General features: G+C 42.4%; 1 protein-coding gene across 6 annotated transcripts in view; it reads left to right on the top strand.

Moving 5' to 3' along the window:
* The window catches only part of LOC106842746 (adapter SH3BGRL-like), a 48,902-nt gene extending 43,594 nt beyond the window's left edge, over window positions 1-5,308 (top strand). For 4 of the 6 annotated variants that reach the window (XM_044779038.2, XM_044779036.2, XM_044779037.2 and 1 more), the window contains one exon: window positions 2,437-2,848. In XM_044779038.2, the coding sequence (XP_044634973.1) occupies window positions 2,488-2,835 (348 nt within the window). In that variant the 5' untranslated portion in view covers window positions 2,437-2,487 and the 3' untranslated portion in view covers window positions 2,836-2,848. Of the gene's footprint in view, window positions 1-2,436; window positions 2,849-4,762 lie in introns of those variants that run through there. The other 2 variants (XR_011506282.1, XR_011506283.1) reach the window with 2 other exon arrangements.
* The last annotated feature ends 6,856 nt before the right edge of the window (window positions 5,309-12,164 follow it).

Here is a 12,164-nt window from a genome sequence, read left to right as displayed (position 1 = left end):
TCACAATTCATTGGTAATGTCTTGTAACTTTCTGGGATTTTGTCAAATGTGGGCACCATGCAGTTTTTACCTCATCTACCAAAAAATACAACCCTATTGGCCATAGTGAACTTTTGTTAGAAACTTCAAGTAACAGATCAGTGATCAATCGTACCCTAGGAATAATCTTCCCACTTTTTTTCCCTACATCGATTTTTTCCCCCATGATATTGACTTTTTAAGAGAATAGGCCAGCTTTTTAAAAATTATTTTGTTGAGGTCATACTGATTTATAATATTGTGTAATTTCAGGTGTACATTATTATATATCCGTTTCTACATAGATTGCATCATGTTCACCACTAATAGTCTAATTTTTATCGGTCACCATACATATGTGCCCCTTTACCCCTTTTGCCCTCCCCTCACCCCCTTCCCTTCTGGTAACCACTAATCTGTTCTCTTTATCTATGTGTTTGTTTGTCTTCCACATATGAGTGAAATCACACAGTTTGTCTTTATCTGTCTGGCTTATTTTGCCTAGCATCATACCCTCAAGATCTATCCATGTTTTCACAAAGGGCACAATTTTGTCTTTTTTATGGTTAAGTAGCATTCCATTGTGTGAGTGTGTGTGTATATATACACACCACATCTTCTTTATCCATTCATCCATTGATGGGCACTTGAGTTCCTTCCACGTCTTGGCTATTGTCAATAATGCTGCAATGAACATAGGGGTGCATAAGTCTCTTTGTATTGTTGATTTCATGTTCTTTGGATAAATACCCAGTAGTGGATAGCTGGGTCATATGATATTTCTATTTTTAATTTTCTGAGAAATCTCCATAGTGTTTCCCATAGTGGTGCACCAGTTTGCATTCCCACCAGCAGTGTATGGGGGTTCCTTTTCCTCCACATCTCCTCCAACATTTTTTATTTCTTGTTTTGTTAACTACAGATAGGCTAGTTTTTTTGTTTTCGTTTTTAATGTTCTACTTTCTGGATTTGTCTGTTTCCTCATAGTGCTATTTAACCTGTTCCTGTATCTCTTGCATTTCCTGTAGGCTAGAGATGAGGGCTAAAGCCTTGATTATCTTCAAGTTAAACATTTTTGGCAAGAATTCCTCATAGGTGATGCAAGGTACTTCATACTGAATCACTCAAGGAGACACTAATCTCAGATTGTTCCACAACTGGTGATGCTTAATTTAGTCATTTGGTTAAGATGGTGACCGCCAGATGTCGCCATTGTCAAGTATATTTTTTGCTCGCAATTATAAAGTGGAGTCGCTTGAAAAATATTCTCATTGACAAACATTCTTGTTTAGAGTTTTAAAGCACGCCCCCCCTACTTTAATGGATTTGGGGGTCTCTTTGTCATCTTGATGCAGTGCTCTGTAATTCATCTTTAAGTGGCTCAAACATGTAGAAATCAGAAGGCACAGCATTATGCTAGACACCAGACTGTGGGTTTTCATACGTTTATATGTTTCATCCATTGCAATCACATTTCCTTTTGGTGCTCCTCAGCAACCTTTTTTTCCGAAGATCATCAAACCTTTGTTATAAATAAAAGCTGATAGTGTGTGTGACTTTCTTAAAAGAATGAGGTGTGTCACAATGGAAAACATAAATCAGGCAATGGTTTTAGTTAGAGAAAAGTGATTAAAATTTTAGAAAATTAAAATTCAGGAAAAATAATCGAAAAGGCTTTATAGACATTGCTAGTGATTTAAAGAAAATGGGGAAAGAAAATTCTCAACTCCTTTCTACCAGTTCCCAGAGCCTTATGAGGTGTTTCAACTTTAACGAAAAAGAATATCCTCTTGTTTATTGATATTTGCAACAGGTGGTGCTATAGGAAGGGCCCTGAAGACCACCAGTAACTCTTGAGAATGTCTGTTTCCATACAGCCTCACCAACAGGGCAGGTTGCTAGATATGGAATTTTTGCCAATATGATGGGTAAGAAATTTTATCTCGGTATAATTTTAATTTGCAAGTGGGCCATTTACCTTTATTCTTCTGTGATCTGTTCATATTTTCCCCCCATTTTTTCCTTTGATGTCATTGATTACTTTCTTTTCAAATCTTAAAAGTTTTTTATAATATTACTGACACTAACACTTTGTGATACATTACTAATTTTTTTTCTCAGTTTGTCACTTATCCCTTGATTTTTCTTATAGTGTTTTTTGCCATGAAAAAGTTTCCTGGCTTTTGTGTAGTGAATTTTATCAATATTTTCTTTTATTGCTCTATTTTGAATCATAATCAGGCAAGTTTCCCTCACTGCCAGAATGTAAAGGAATTCATCCAGATTTTCTTCTAATTCTTATTTTTTCCCTTCATATAGCTCTCTGATCCATTCAAAGTTTATCTTAATGTTATCTTTTTCCATATGTCTAATTAGTTGTGGCAACACCACTTATTAAAATTCTACCCTTGGCTGCAGCTGCTCTCCAGCTTTTTCAGGACCCAAACAACTGCAGTTGCTGTTCCCAGGATGGTGACCTGTGTGTATATTGCATCTTCCTCTGGCTCTCTGGCGATTAAGAAGAAACAGCAAGATGTGCTTGGTTTCTTAGAAGCTAACAAAATAGGATTTGAAGAAGAAGATATTGCAGTCAATGAAGAAAATCGGAAGTGGATGAGAGAAAATGTACCTGAAAACAGTCAACCAGCCACAGGGTACCCCCTGCCACCTCAGGTTTTCACTGAAACCCAGTACCGTGGGGACTATGAGGACTTCTTTGAAGCCAGAGAAAACAGTGCAGTGTATTCCTTTTTAGGCTTGACAGGCCCACCTGGTTCAAAGGAAACAGAAGCTCAGACAAAGCAGCATGAAGCTTAACCATTCCGCCTTAAGCATCTTGAAAAAGGGATCTCCATTGCTTTTATAAAATAACAAAATTATCTTGGCTTCAAAAGAAATAGGCTTAAGGTTGAAATAATAGATTAGTTGCTGTTTTTGAATGCAAACAATCAAAATGAAAACGTAATTAAAATGTGAACATTATGATGAGGAGAATGGGAGATGAACATAAAATTTTCAGTAGACGTCATAGAACAGTATTATCTGCCAAGGCATTTTATGTACTTCAATGACTTTAAAAAGCAAACACGTTTCCCCTTTTTTATGTCACTGTTTCAGCCTAAGTATATCTGTAGCTCTACACTGAGGAGTTCAAAAAAGAGAGAGAGAAAGAATCTGTCTCTTGTTCCCAAATTGCCTCATTAATTTTAGTGAAATACGCACCTTTTTGATGTGACATTATTGTGATCAAAAAGTAGTTCCAAGTCATGTTTATGTGTCCAACATTATAATTTCCTACGGCAATTATAACATTCCCATTCTTTTGTAGCTGAAACTTCCATGTACTGAACCACAGGTTTTCAAGGCTTCTAAATGTAGCCTTTTATTGCATATTTCAGCAATCAGAACAAATAACTTCCCCCCCACACACAAAAAAGATGCATTCAGTTGATAAGTCCCTTGCTTAACTACACAGCTATGATGCAACCATGTTTCTAAGTTGCTTGCCCCAGTGAAATATGCACATGTATGTTATGGAAACAGGATGGCAAGTAAGTTTAAAATGGCATACTTTTGCAAAGAGCTCAGACTTTTTATTAACTATTATAAAATAGGTCACCGTTCATTGCCCAAGACTTGTTTTCCTTGGATCTTCGTTGAAAAAATCTTCGCGATTTCCCCCTTATAAAACAACTGTGATCATGAGTGCCACCCTCTCTCAGATGTTTGATCTCTTTGTTCCAGCTTAGGCACATATTGCGTGAATCCATTAATCTAAGCAGAGAGAATCTTTTCTATGCCTCTATTCCAGTGAATGGCACAAGTATCAGATAGAGGGGTCAATTTTTAAAATCTTAATTCTGAAAACTTCTAAGAAGACAAGAAACATTATGGCTTAAATCACTTACCCAGAAGATGTGCATATTGTACTTTAGTTCCACACCACTTTATTACTAAAAGCAAACTCCTTTCCCTTTATATTACTTTATCATATCATTTGCTGTATGCAATTCTGTGCTCTTTGCCCAAGTCAACGTATAATGAAGACATGGCTTTGTTTACTGAGATTCAAACTTGATGTGATGCTTTAAAATAAACTCAATACTTTTTAGGAACAGTAAAAAAAAAATTCTACCCTTTCCCCACTGACTGGATATGCTGCCTTCTTTTACATGAAATTTCTATATGCACTCGGTTATATACCTGGATTCTCTGTTTTGTTTTTTCTCCACTGGCCTTTCTATTTAGTCATTTGTATGTTCCTTGGTTGATGCTTGATTAATTCAACTGAATAGACTGAATTCCTTTAAACCATTAGTCCCATTCATGAACAGGAAGGGTACATCCCATGATGAACAGGAATTTTTAAGTTGGTCCTAGCTCACAGACGTTTGGATAGGCAGGCTTTCAACACCTTCCTCTCAAATCCTGTTATTTATGGGGATGGTTATCTTGAAGTGTGACTTCCAGAGGGCATGTTTAACCCCAGGAAGTCTCACTTAAATCTTAATTCTCAAGGTACTGGTATGAACAAGGCTATAATTCCTCAAGGCTTCCCATTTAATACCACTGTGACTTAACACCTATAGGTTAAAAAGATTTTTAAAAAGATTAAGGCAATCTTTTTAGTTGTATGCTCTCTATATCCACGGAATTACTGAATAATTTCCTTGTGGTCTAAAACACGGCCACAGCTATCTGTCCTCCCAAAATAGTGAATATATGTTCCTTTCTTTTTTTTGAGGAAGATCAGCCCTGAGTTAACACCTGCTGCCAATCCTCCTCTTGTTTTTTTGCTGAGGAAGACTGGCCCTGAGCTAACATCCGTGCCCATCTTCCTCTGCTTTATATGTGGGACGCCTGCTACAGCATGGCTTGACAAGCAGTGCCATGTCTGCACCCGGGATCCGAACTGGGCTGCCGAAGTGGAATGTGTGAACTTACCCACTGCGCTGGGCTGGCCCTGTGCATATATGTTCTTTTCACAGTCCTTTCTCTCTTTCCTTCTCTATATATATAATATTTGGATTATTAATAATGATTATTTGAATTTCCTGTATCCTTATTTTTTGTTTATTTGATCTGTAATTTTCTGGGTTAAAAAATTCCATGATGATGGGTGTAGAGTTTTAGTGTTATAAGATGAAAAGAGCTCTGGAGATGGATGGTGGTGATGGTTGCACAACATTATGAATGTTTTTAATCCCATTGAACTGTATACTTAAAAATGGTTAAGATGGTAAATTTTATGTTATGTGTATTTTACCACAATAAAATAAAATCCCATTATGATTATGATTTTACCTATTTCTGTTTAGTCAAGTCTTATATCTAGGATTTGAATGGGAAAAAGCAGAAGGAAACGTACAGTATGACATCATTGATATAAAGTTTTTAATTCATGCAAAACATGCTATATATTTTCCAAGGAGTCACATATATGCAGCAAAAGGCTTAACATATGAATGGGACAAGAAAAAGGAAAAAACATTTTTTTTCAAGCCCAAGGTACTTAGAATTTAACCCTGGGTGCACCAGTGTCTTGCAGAGAGATGCAGAATCATCTTCCTTCATAGACTGGCTCCTAAAAAGGCTCCTGAACCCATCAGCCCTGTAAGCCCCCAGATCAGGGGCTGCTCCTTCCCCTTCCACACAGCTGGCACATTTGACTCACCTGTAGCCTGAACTTGGGACTAGGCTCCTGCTGAGGGCTAATTAAAGGAGGAAAGTATTTGAACACATGAGCCCTACCCTACCAGGACGTCACAACTCTTGGCCTTGGCAGCTCAAAGAACAGTGAGCATGGGCTTCAGGCTGCTGGCAGTGGGCTTCCTGGCTGCGAGGGAGACTTCAGATGGCTAAGCTCTGCCCTAGGGTCTGGAAAAATGGCCCTGCTCTCTGTCTCTCTATGGACTCATCATGCTAGATCACTCACGGTGCTCGACTGAGGGGCAGGTTGACACCAGCCTACAGCACACAGGACAGATCAGGCCTACAAACCAGTCTTATTTGGTCCACACAATCATGGCATTACTTTAAATCAAGACATTTCACGTATATCTCCAGGTTCCTGGCTTTTCCTGGAAAGGTATGAAGTCCTGGCAGTGTTCATCCACAATAGCTCCCGGAGGTCAGTAACAGGACCCCAGCAGCAGCTCGCTTCCCCCTCAATAGTCAGTTAGCTGTAGCAATGACGGTGTTTTTTTCCCCTCCATTTATGTTCTCTTCTTTCGTCTATTTCTTAACATCACAACACAACAAAACACACCAGAGGCTTCTTTTTCCCTCAGAGCTTCCGACTATGGATGTCATAAGCTGAGGCTAAAGCGTGACCACTTGTTTTGGATTCTGCGCACTCTTAGCTGCCCTTGTCTAGGCTGTGTTGCTTTACCCATAACAAAGGATGTAGAAGAAAGATGTTTCCGACCACAAAAGGAAGACTCGAGTTGGAGAAGGATTGAGAATCGGAAGAAAATTGTAAGAGAATGATATGTTGGTGAGTGTTCCTGAGTGGCCCTGAGCTACTTCCTTCTGCTACCCACCCTTGCTGAGGAGTATGGTCATGATAGAAACCCCAGGTGAGTTTCGTGGGGTCTGGAGAACAAATGTGACTTGTATGTAAGTTCTGTTTATGATCCTAGGCTAGGAAAGAGACTCATTCACTAGGATAACTGCAGCAGAGTGGGAACCGTGACAGGGCTCACGAAGGCCAAGAGAAAGCCTGACGTAGTGCCCCCTCCCCATGCCCCCCATAGTGTCTCAGGGCTCCAGAGTGTTGTAGGAGGGCATGAGAATTTTCCTTGTTGCTTTGGAATGGCAACTCTCCCATAAAGAGAATCTGCATACCTGAAATGGCCCCACTGTTAGGAAAAGAAGCTGACTAGAGACCTGTGTAGTGGAGGGAGAGGAGATGTGGGCTGAAGATGCTTCAGCAATGAAGGCAACGGGGATGGGTGCAGATGAGCAAAGACTAGCAGGGGCTGAACATCTCTGAAAGCTGGTGGGAGGGAGTATTGATGTTAGTGGACCAGATGCCTCTTCCCCAAAGTCAGAACAATACCGAAGACTCTTAGGAATTTAAATTATCCTCGGAGTAAAAACTAAAAATAAGGGAGAAATCCTGAAACCACTGAGCACTACCCAAAGAGATATAGTCTCAAACTGGAAGTGACAAGCTCTATCTTGAATCAGAAAGACTACTTTCTGCAGGAGGCAGAAATTGAGCTTCCATTACAGAAAAATGGATACCTTTGTTCAAACTTACCATGTGATAACACTTTAACTCAGTGTAACTGCACTGAGAATCTGAATGAAGGATTTCTGTTTGGGCAGCAATGCAGTGCCTTAAAACAAATAAAAACCCACCAAGCTCATCTGAGGATAGTGTTACACTGACCCCTTGCAGGATTTCTCTCCTTGGCACTACCAACATATTGGGCTGGATAATTCTTTGTTGTGGGGGACCGGCTATGCATTTAGGATGTTTAGCAGCATCTTTGGCCTCTACTCTCTAGACGTCAGTAACATTCCCCTGAAGACAAGGTCTGAAGACAACGGAAAACGTCTTCAGATACTGCCAAGTGTCCCTTCAGGGGCAAAAATCACCCACAATTGAGAATCACTGTGCTAAGGCTCTCTCGTCTCCCATTTGTAGGGCCTTTGGGCATAAAGTAAAACACATGAAGCTGGCCTCCGGGGTATTGCTAGTAAACAACTCCAGGGGCTTCCAATTCCATCAGGTTTGAAAAGATTCCAGAGGAGCAGGAGGCTGACTAGGCAGAACCCAACTTTGCCCCCAAACCCAGAGGAAAATGGTTGGGGTGAATCAAGAAGTCTGGATGGCCAGCATCTTTAAGACACTAGGATGAAAGAGACTTTTAAAAGTTAGTGTGAGAATATTAGGTATGACTGTACACTAATGTTTCCCCTGTTTTCACTTCTGGTGGCAGGCTTTACATGTATTGAGAGACAGAGCTTCGAGTCTGGAGTAGGAAACTTGAAGACACTTTGTAATGGGTCTGTTATTCCATGGATGTAATTGAATGTCAGTCGTTCAATAACTCATACAAGTTTTATCTCCTGCTCTGGAAAAATCATCTTGGAGTGATGACTGCACCTGGACCTTAAACTATACTGTGGAATTCATATTGATGATAAAAATCTATTTTTCTCCCTAACTCTCCCAATGGGCTTCAAGCTCTTGTTTCCTACTACCACCTCAATCCTCTAAGAGCTTCTCAAGCAAAATGGGTGAAACATAGGCCTGAGTCTAGACTTTGATTAAAACATCAAAGAGATTCTTCTTCATATTACCCAATCCGATTCTGCCAGCCAAAACACCAGGCACATGGCACCTTACTTCTTATCTCACTAAACCAGCAGACTTTCCTGACAGACCCTAGACCCCAAAGGCCTCAAACCTGGATTTTGAGGAAATTAACACCTATAGGAACTAAGACCCTGAAGACAACTAAAATCTTCATGTGGAAGGGATGGGAAAAGAACACTCATGTCAGGAAAATGCAGGTCCCTGGGTTCTTCCTGTTGGATGCCAGGGAAGGAGAACATCTCCCAGGAAAGGGGAAGGAATATTATCTCTACTTGTTGTGTAGGCTTGCTTCCACAGGTTCTACCCACAGCATCGAGCAAGTCAAAGGACCAAGCGATCAAAGAATAAATGGAATTCTCTACGCAAGAAGGTAGTCCTGTCAGGAACACATGGAAAAGCTGTCGGAGAGCAAGCAGGCTTCTGGATTTTAGCCAGACCAGACTGCGGGTTGGTGTTTGTGAATACACTGAGATGGGAGAGGCGAGAGCAGTAGGAACTGGTAGACAGTGGTACCTTTATTGCAGGGACTACTCATCTTGCCAGAATTAAATTCATTTTTAAGTCACTGAAAACTAAGCAGATTTCTCCCTGAATACTCTTGAGGAAATATTATTTTGATATGTGGCTGAAACTGGATATTTTGTTAGCAGCCCCCTTAAATGAGTGGTTTCCTGAGATCAGGGATCCTTAGCTATGGCAGAGCCATGCTGTGTGTAGCATCTACCTAAGCCTGTTCCACATTGTTCCCATGGGACTTGGGGGACAAAGAAAACCCATGCAAACATGAGGCTCATGCTGCCTGCCACGTAGTAAGTAATAGTCTCTTGTCTCTGACCCAGAGGTCTCATGTCTTCTCGCCCAGCATCCATAAAACTGTAGTAGGTGAACATATTAGTTTGCAAGTAGGTTTGGGGATACGAGGACCAAATACCCTGGGATCTCAAGCAAGTGCTGTTGTCCAAGTGGTGGCGGGTGAAGAGTCTCCCACCATCCTGCCTGTTAGTGAGATTGAGGGTGGGAGGTAGAGTTGAAACATGCAGCCCAGTTGTGCTTTTGTTGGTTGTGCACACTTCCAGTGAGAGATGCCATGAGCAACTGCTGGAAACAAAGTAAAGGGTCCTTGCTCACTAGCACCAAACCACTTTCTCCCTTCACACCCTGATCCCTCCCTTCCCCTCTACCTGCACACCAGCCACTTTAAGGAAAAGGCTAGGGAACCTTGGGTAGGGACAGGATGATGACTGTTAGATATAGGCACTCAAGTCACTGTCCTATTTGGTCTGATACAGGAATGGATGCCTGGATGGGGTTTAAGGTCACAGTCGGGGAGAGAAACTAACGTGATCTTGTGGATAGGTCCTTTGGGCTGTCTCAGTCTACTGTCTTTGTTGCATCTACATCTGACTATATAGAAATCGTTGTATGCTTCCGCTTCACCATCCCAGAGGGGATTAGCCTGATTGGGGAAGAGCTGCACACAGAAAAATGACAAATAGTGGGACAAACTCTACTGCCCTTTGCCACCAGTAGTTGGGTCGAGATTCAGCATGAGAGCCTCTACCCTCTGATGAGCAAAGCTTTCACCATATAGATATCTTGTTGGTTGGCAAGTCAGAAGCCTCAGTCTGCATGGCCCTGACTACAGTGTTGCACATCTCTGCCAGCAGGTGTGCCTGACAAACCTGAAAATTCAGGGGGCCAGATGCCAAGTAAACTTTCTTAGGTCTGCAGTGGGTTCAGGACACTCAATCTCTTTGGCAGTCAAGGAAAAAACAACAAACGCTGTCTTTGCCCAAGCTCCCTCTCCCCAAGAGGAGCCCAACATCTTAGACCCCTTGGTTACTGGAGACAGAAAAAGCATGACTTTTGCCAATTGGAGCCTCTGGCAAAGGGAGACAGATTCTACCTGGAAGTGCCCTCAGGGTTTTGGACTTGTGGCCCCTCTGTTATGGCTGCCAAGTAGCCTTTGGAAGGCAGCTCTTAGCTTGCTGAGTTCTTGTTGAAATGGAATACTTGACCCATGAAGGCTTTGTGACTCTCAGTCCTCAAATCCCCATTTTGGGGTGGGTCAACCTGGACCCAAAGCCTAGCAAGGTAGAAAGAGTCCACAAAAGCCTTGCTTAGAAATGAACATAATGTATTCAAGAACACAGCTGTCCTGAGCCCAGTGGCACCTTGGCTTTACGTGGGAAAAGTAGCACGTATTCCTCTACAGAAACTTCACATCTCCTCCCCTCTGACAGGAGGAGAGCCACTGTCCCAATGGTGCCCTCCTTTGAGCCTGCCTGGGCCTGGCGTGATGAAGGTTTGTATAAGTTGATACCAGGCAGTGTCCACTGGGCTGACATAGCTGTTCAGCCTCAGAGCCAACCCTGCAGAACTGGAAGTGAATGTGGTCACCCCACTCAGTGGGCAGAACTCAGACTTGTTGGGCTGTTGCCGATGGCCTAGCTGTTTGTTATTCTACTTAGAAAAGTACAGACCTCCAGATCAAAGATGTCCCTCAAGCTGTGGAAGCAAATCATGCTTGCTGATTGAACTGTCTGGGTCATTCACTTAGATGCCTGCAGCAAAGGCTGGCTCTAAGACTGACCACAATCAAGCTGCTGATTAAAGCTAACTGTTATTGATGCAGAGGCAACTGTTGCATCCTGGACACATGACTCCTGCCTAACGTTGACCTGCTTGTCACACGGTGGGGGAGGCCACATCACGAGGGGAGTTTCCCTTCCCCTGCCCAGCGGATCAACTCTACCAGCCCTTCGCCCCTCTCTGAGGCTGTCAGGGTGGCTCACCACTGATACTGCTTCCAGTTACTGACCAGCTTACTCTGACACTGAAAGGGAGGCCTGGGGGATTCCAACTTAATTCTTAAGGTTTATAAAAATGTCCTGGTCTCTTTCACCTGATTCTTCCGGACAAAAGGTCTGGGCATGAGTAGGAATGATTAGATAGAAGGTAAAGACATACCTTCTGGAATGGGACACGAGATTTTGTGGAGGTGAAGGAAGAGCAACACAGCAGCACCTGGGAGGTGTGACAGAAGGGGCAGGCATTAATGACCTCTGTCCTTCAGAACCACCCCGGAGCCTTGTTACAGAAGGAAAACCCAGGGTATGTCTCTCCCAAACAGTTGCAAGAAACTGACTGCAAACTCTGCCATCCTCAGCCTGCCAACTCTGACCATTCTATGAGGTGGAAAAATGCGACCTAGCTGGTGTTGGGGACAAACTGGACAGATTGATCTCGGGCAGACCCTCCAAATGGACAGAACTTGGAACTCAAAGGCTTACCAGTTGGCTGGGAGGCCATGTCGGGGCCACTGTAAACTTGTGCTTTCTGACTAACGTATATCTCACTTCAGGGGGCCCCTCAAGCTGGATACTTTCCAGGGACACTGTGTCCTCCTTTGGGAATGCACTGCTTATGTGAAAGCTACACTTTGGCTTACCTCTCTCCTAAAACACAATGGCTTACACCCTAAGAAGTGGTCATAAGAGAACTGGAAGTGTTTAAGGACATATCACCTTAGTCCTGGCAGGCACAGGTCAGCCTTAATTCTCTGGCCTGGGTTGTTTGCAGATGAGAGAATCACCCTAGGCTTCATCCCTGTGGGCCCAGGAAATCTGTGCAATTACTAATACATGTGGTTCCACCTGGACTAATGCTTTGGGTTGCTATGGAAACTTAAGGAGAAAGGCATTTGGCCTTCTAAGGTAGACACTGATGGTTTATGAGCTTTGTTCAGCTATAAGCCTGGTGGGCATAGCTGAGGTCATTGTTGTAAGTTGACCAGCAGGACCAATTCTGCTTAGAG

The sequence above is a fragment of the Equus asinus genome, chromosome 10 (genome assembly GCF_041296235.1).
Source record: "Equus asinus isolate D_3611 breed Donkey chromosome 10, EquAss-T2T_v2, whole genome shotgun sequence".
NCBI lineage: Eukaryota > Metazoa > Chordata > Mammalia > Perissodactyla > Equidae > Equus > Equus asinus.
Note: the sequence above shows the minus strand (reverse complement) of the source record. Positions and strands in the feature narration are given on the sequence as shown.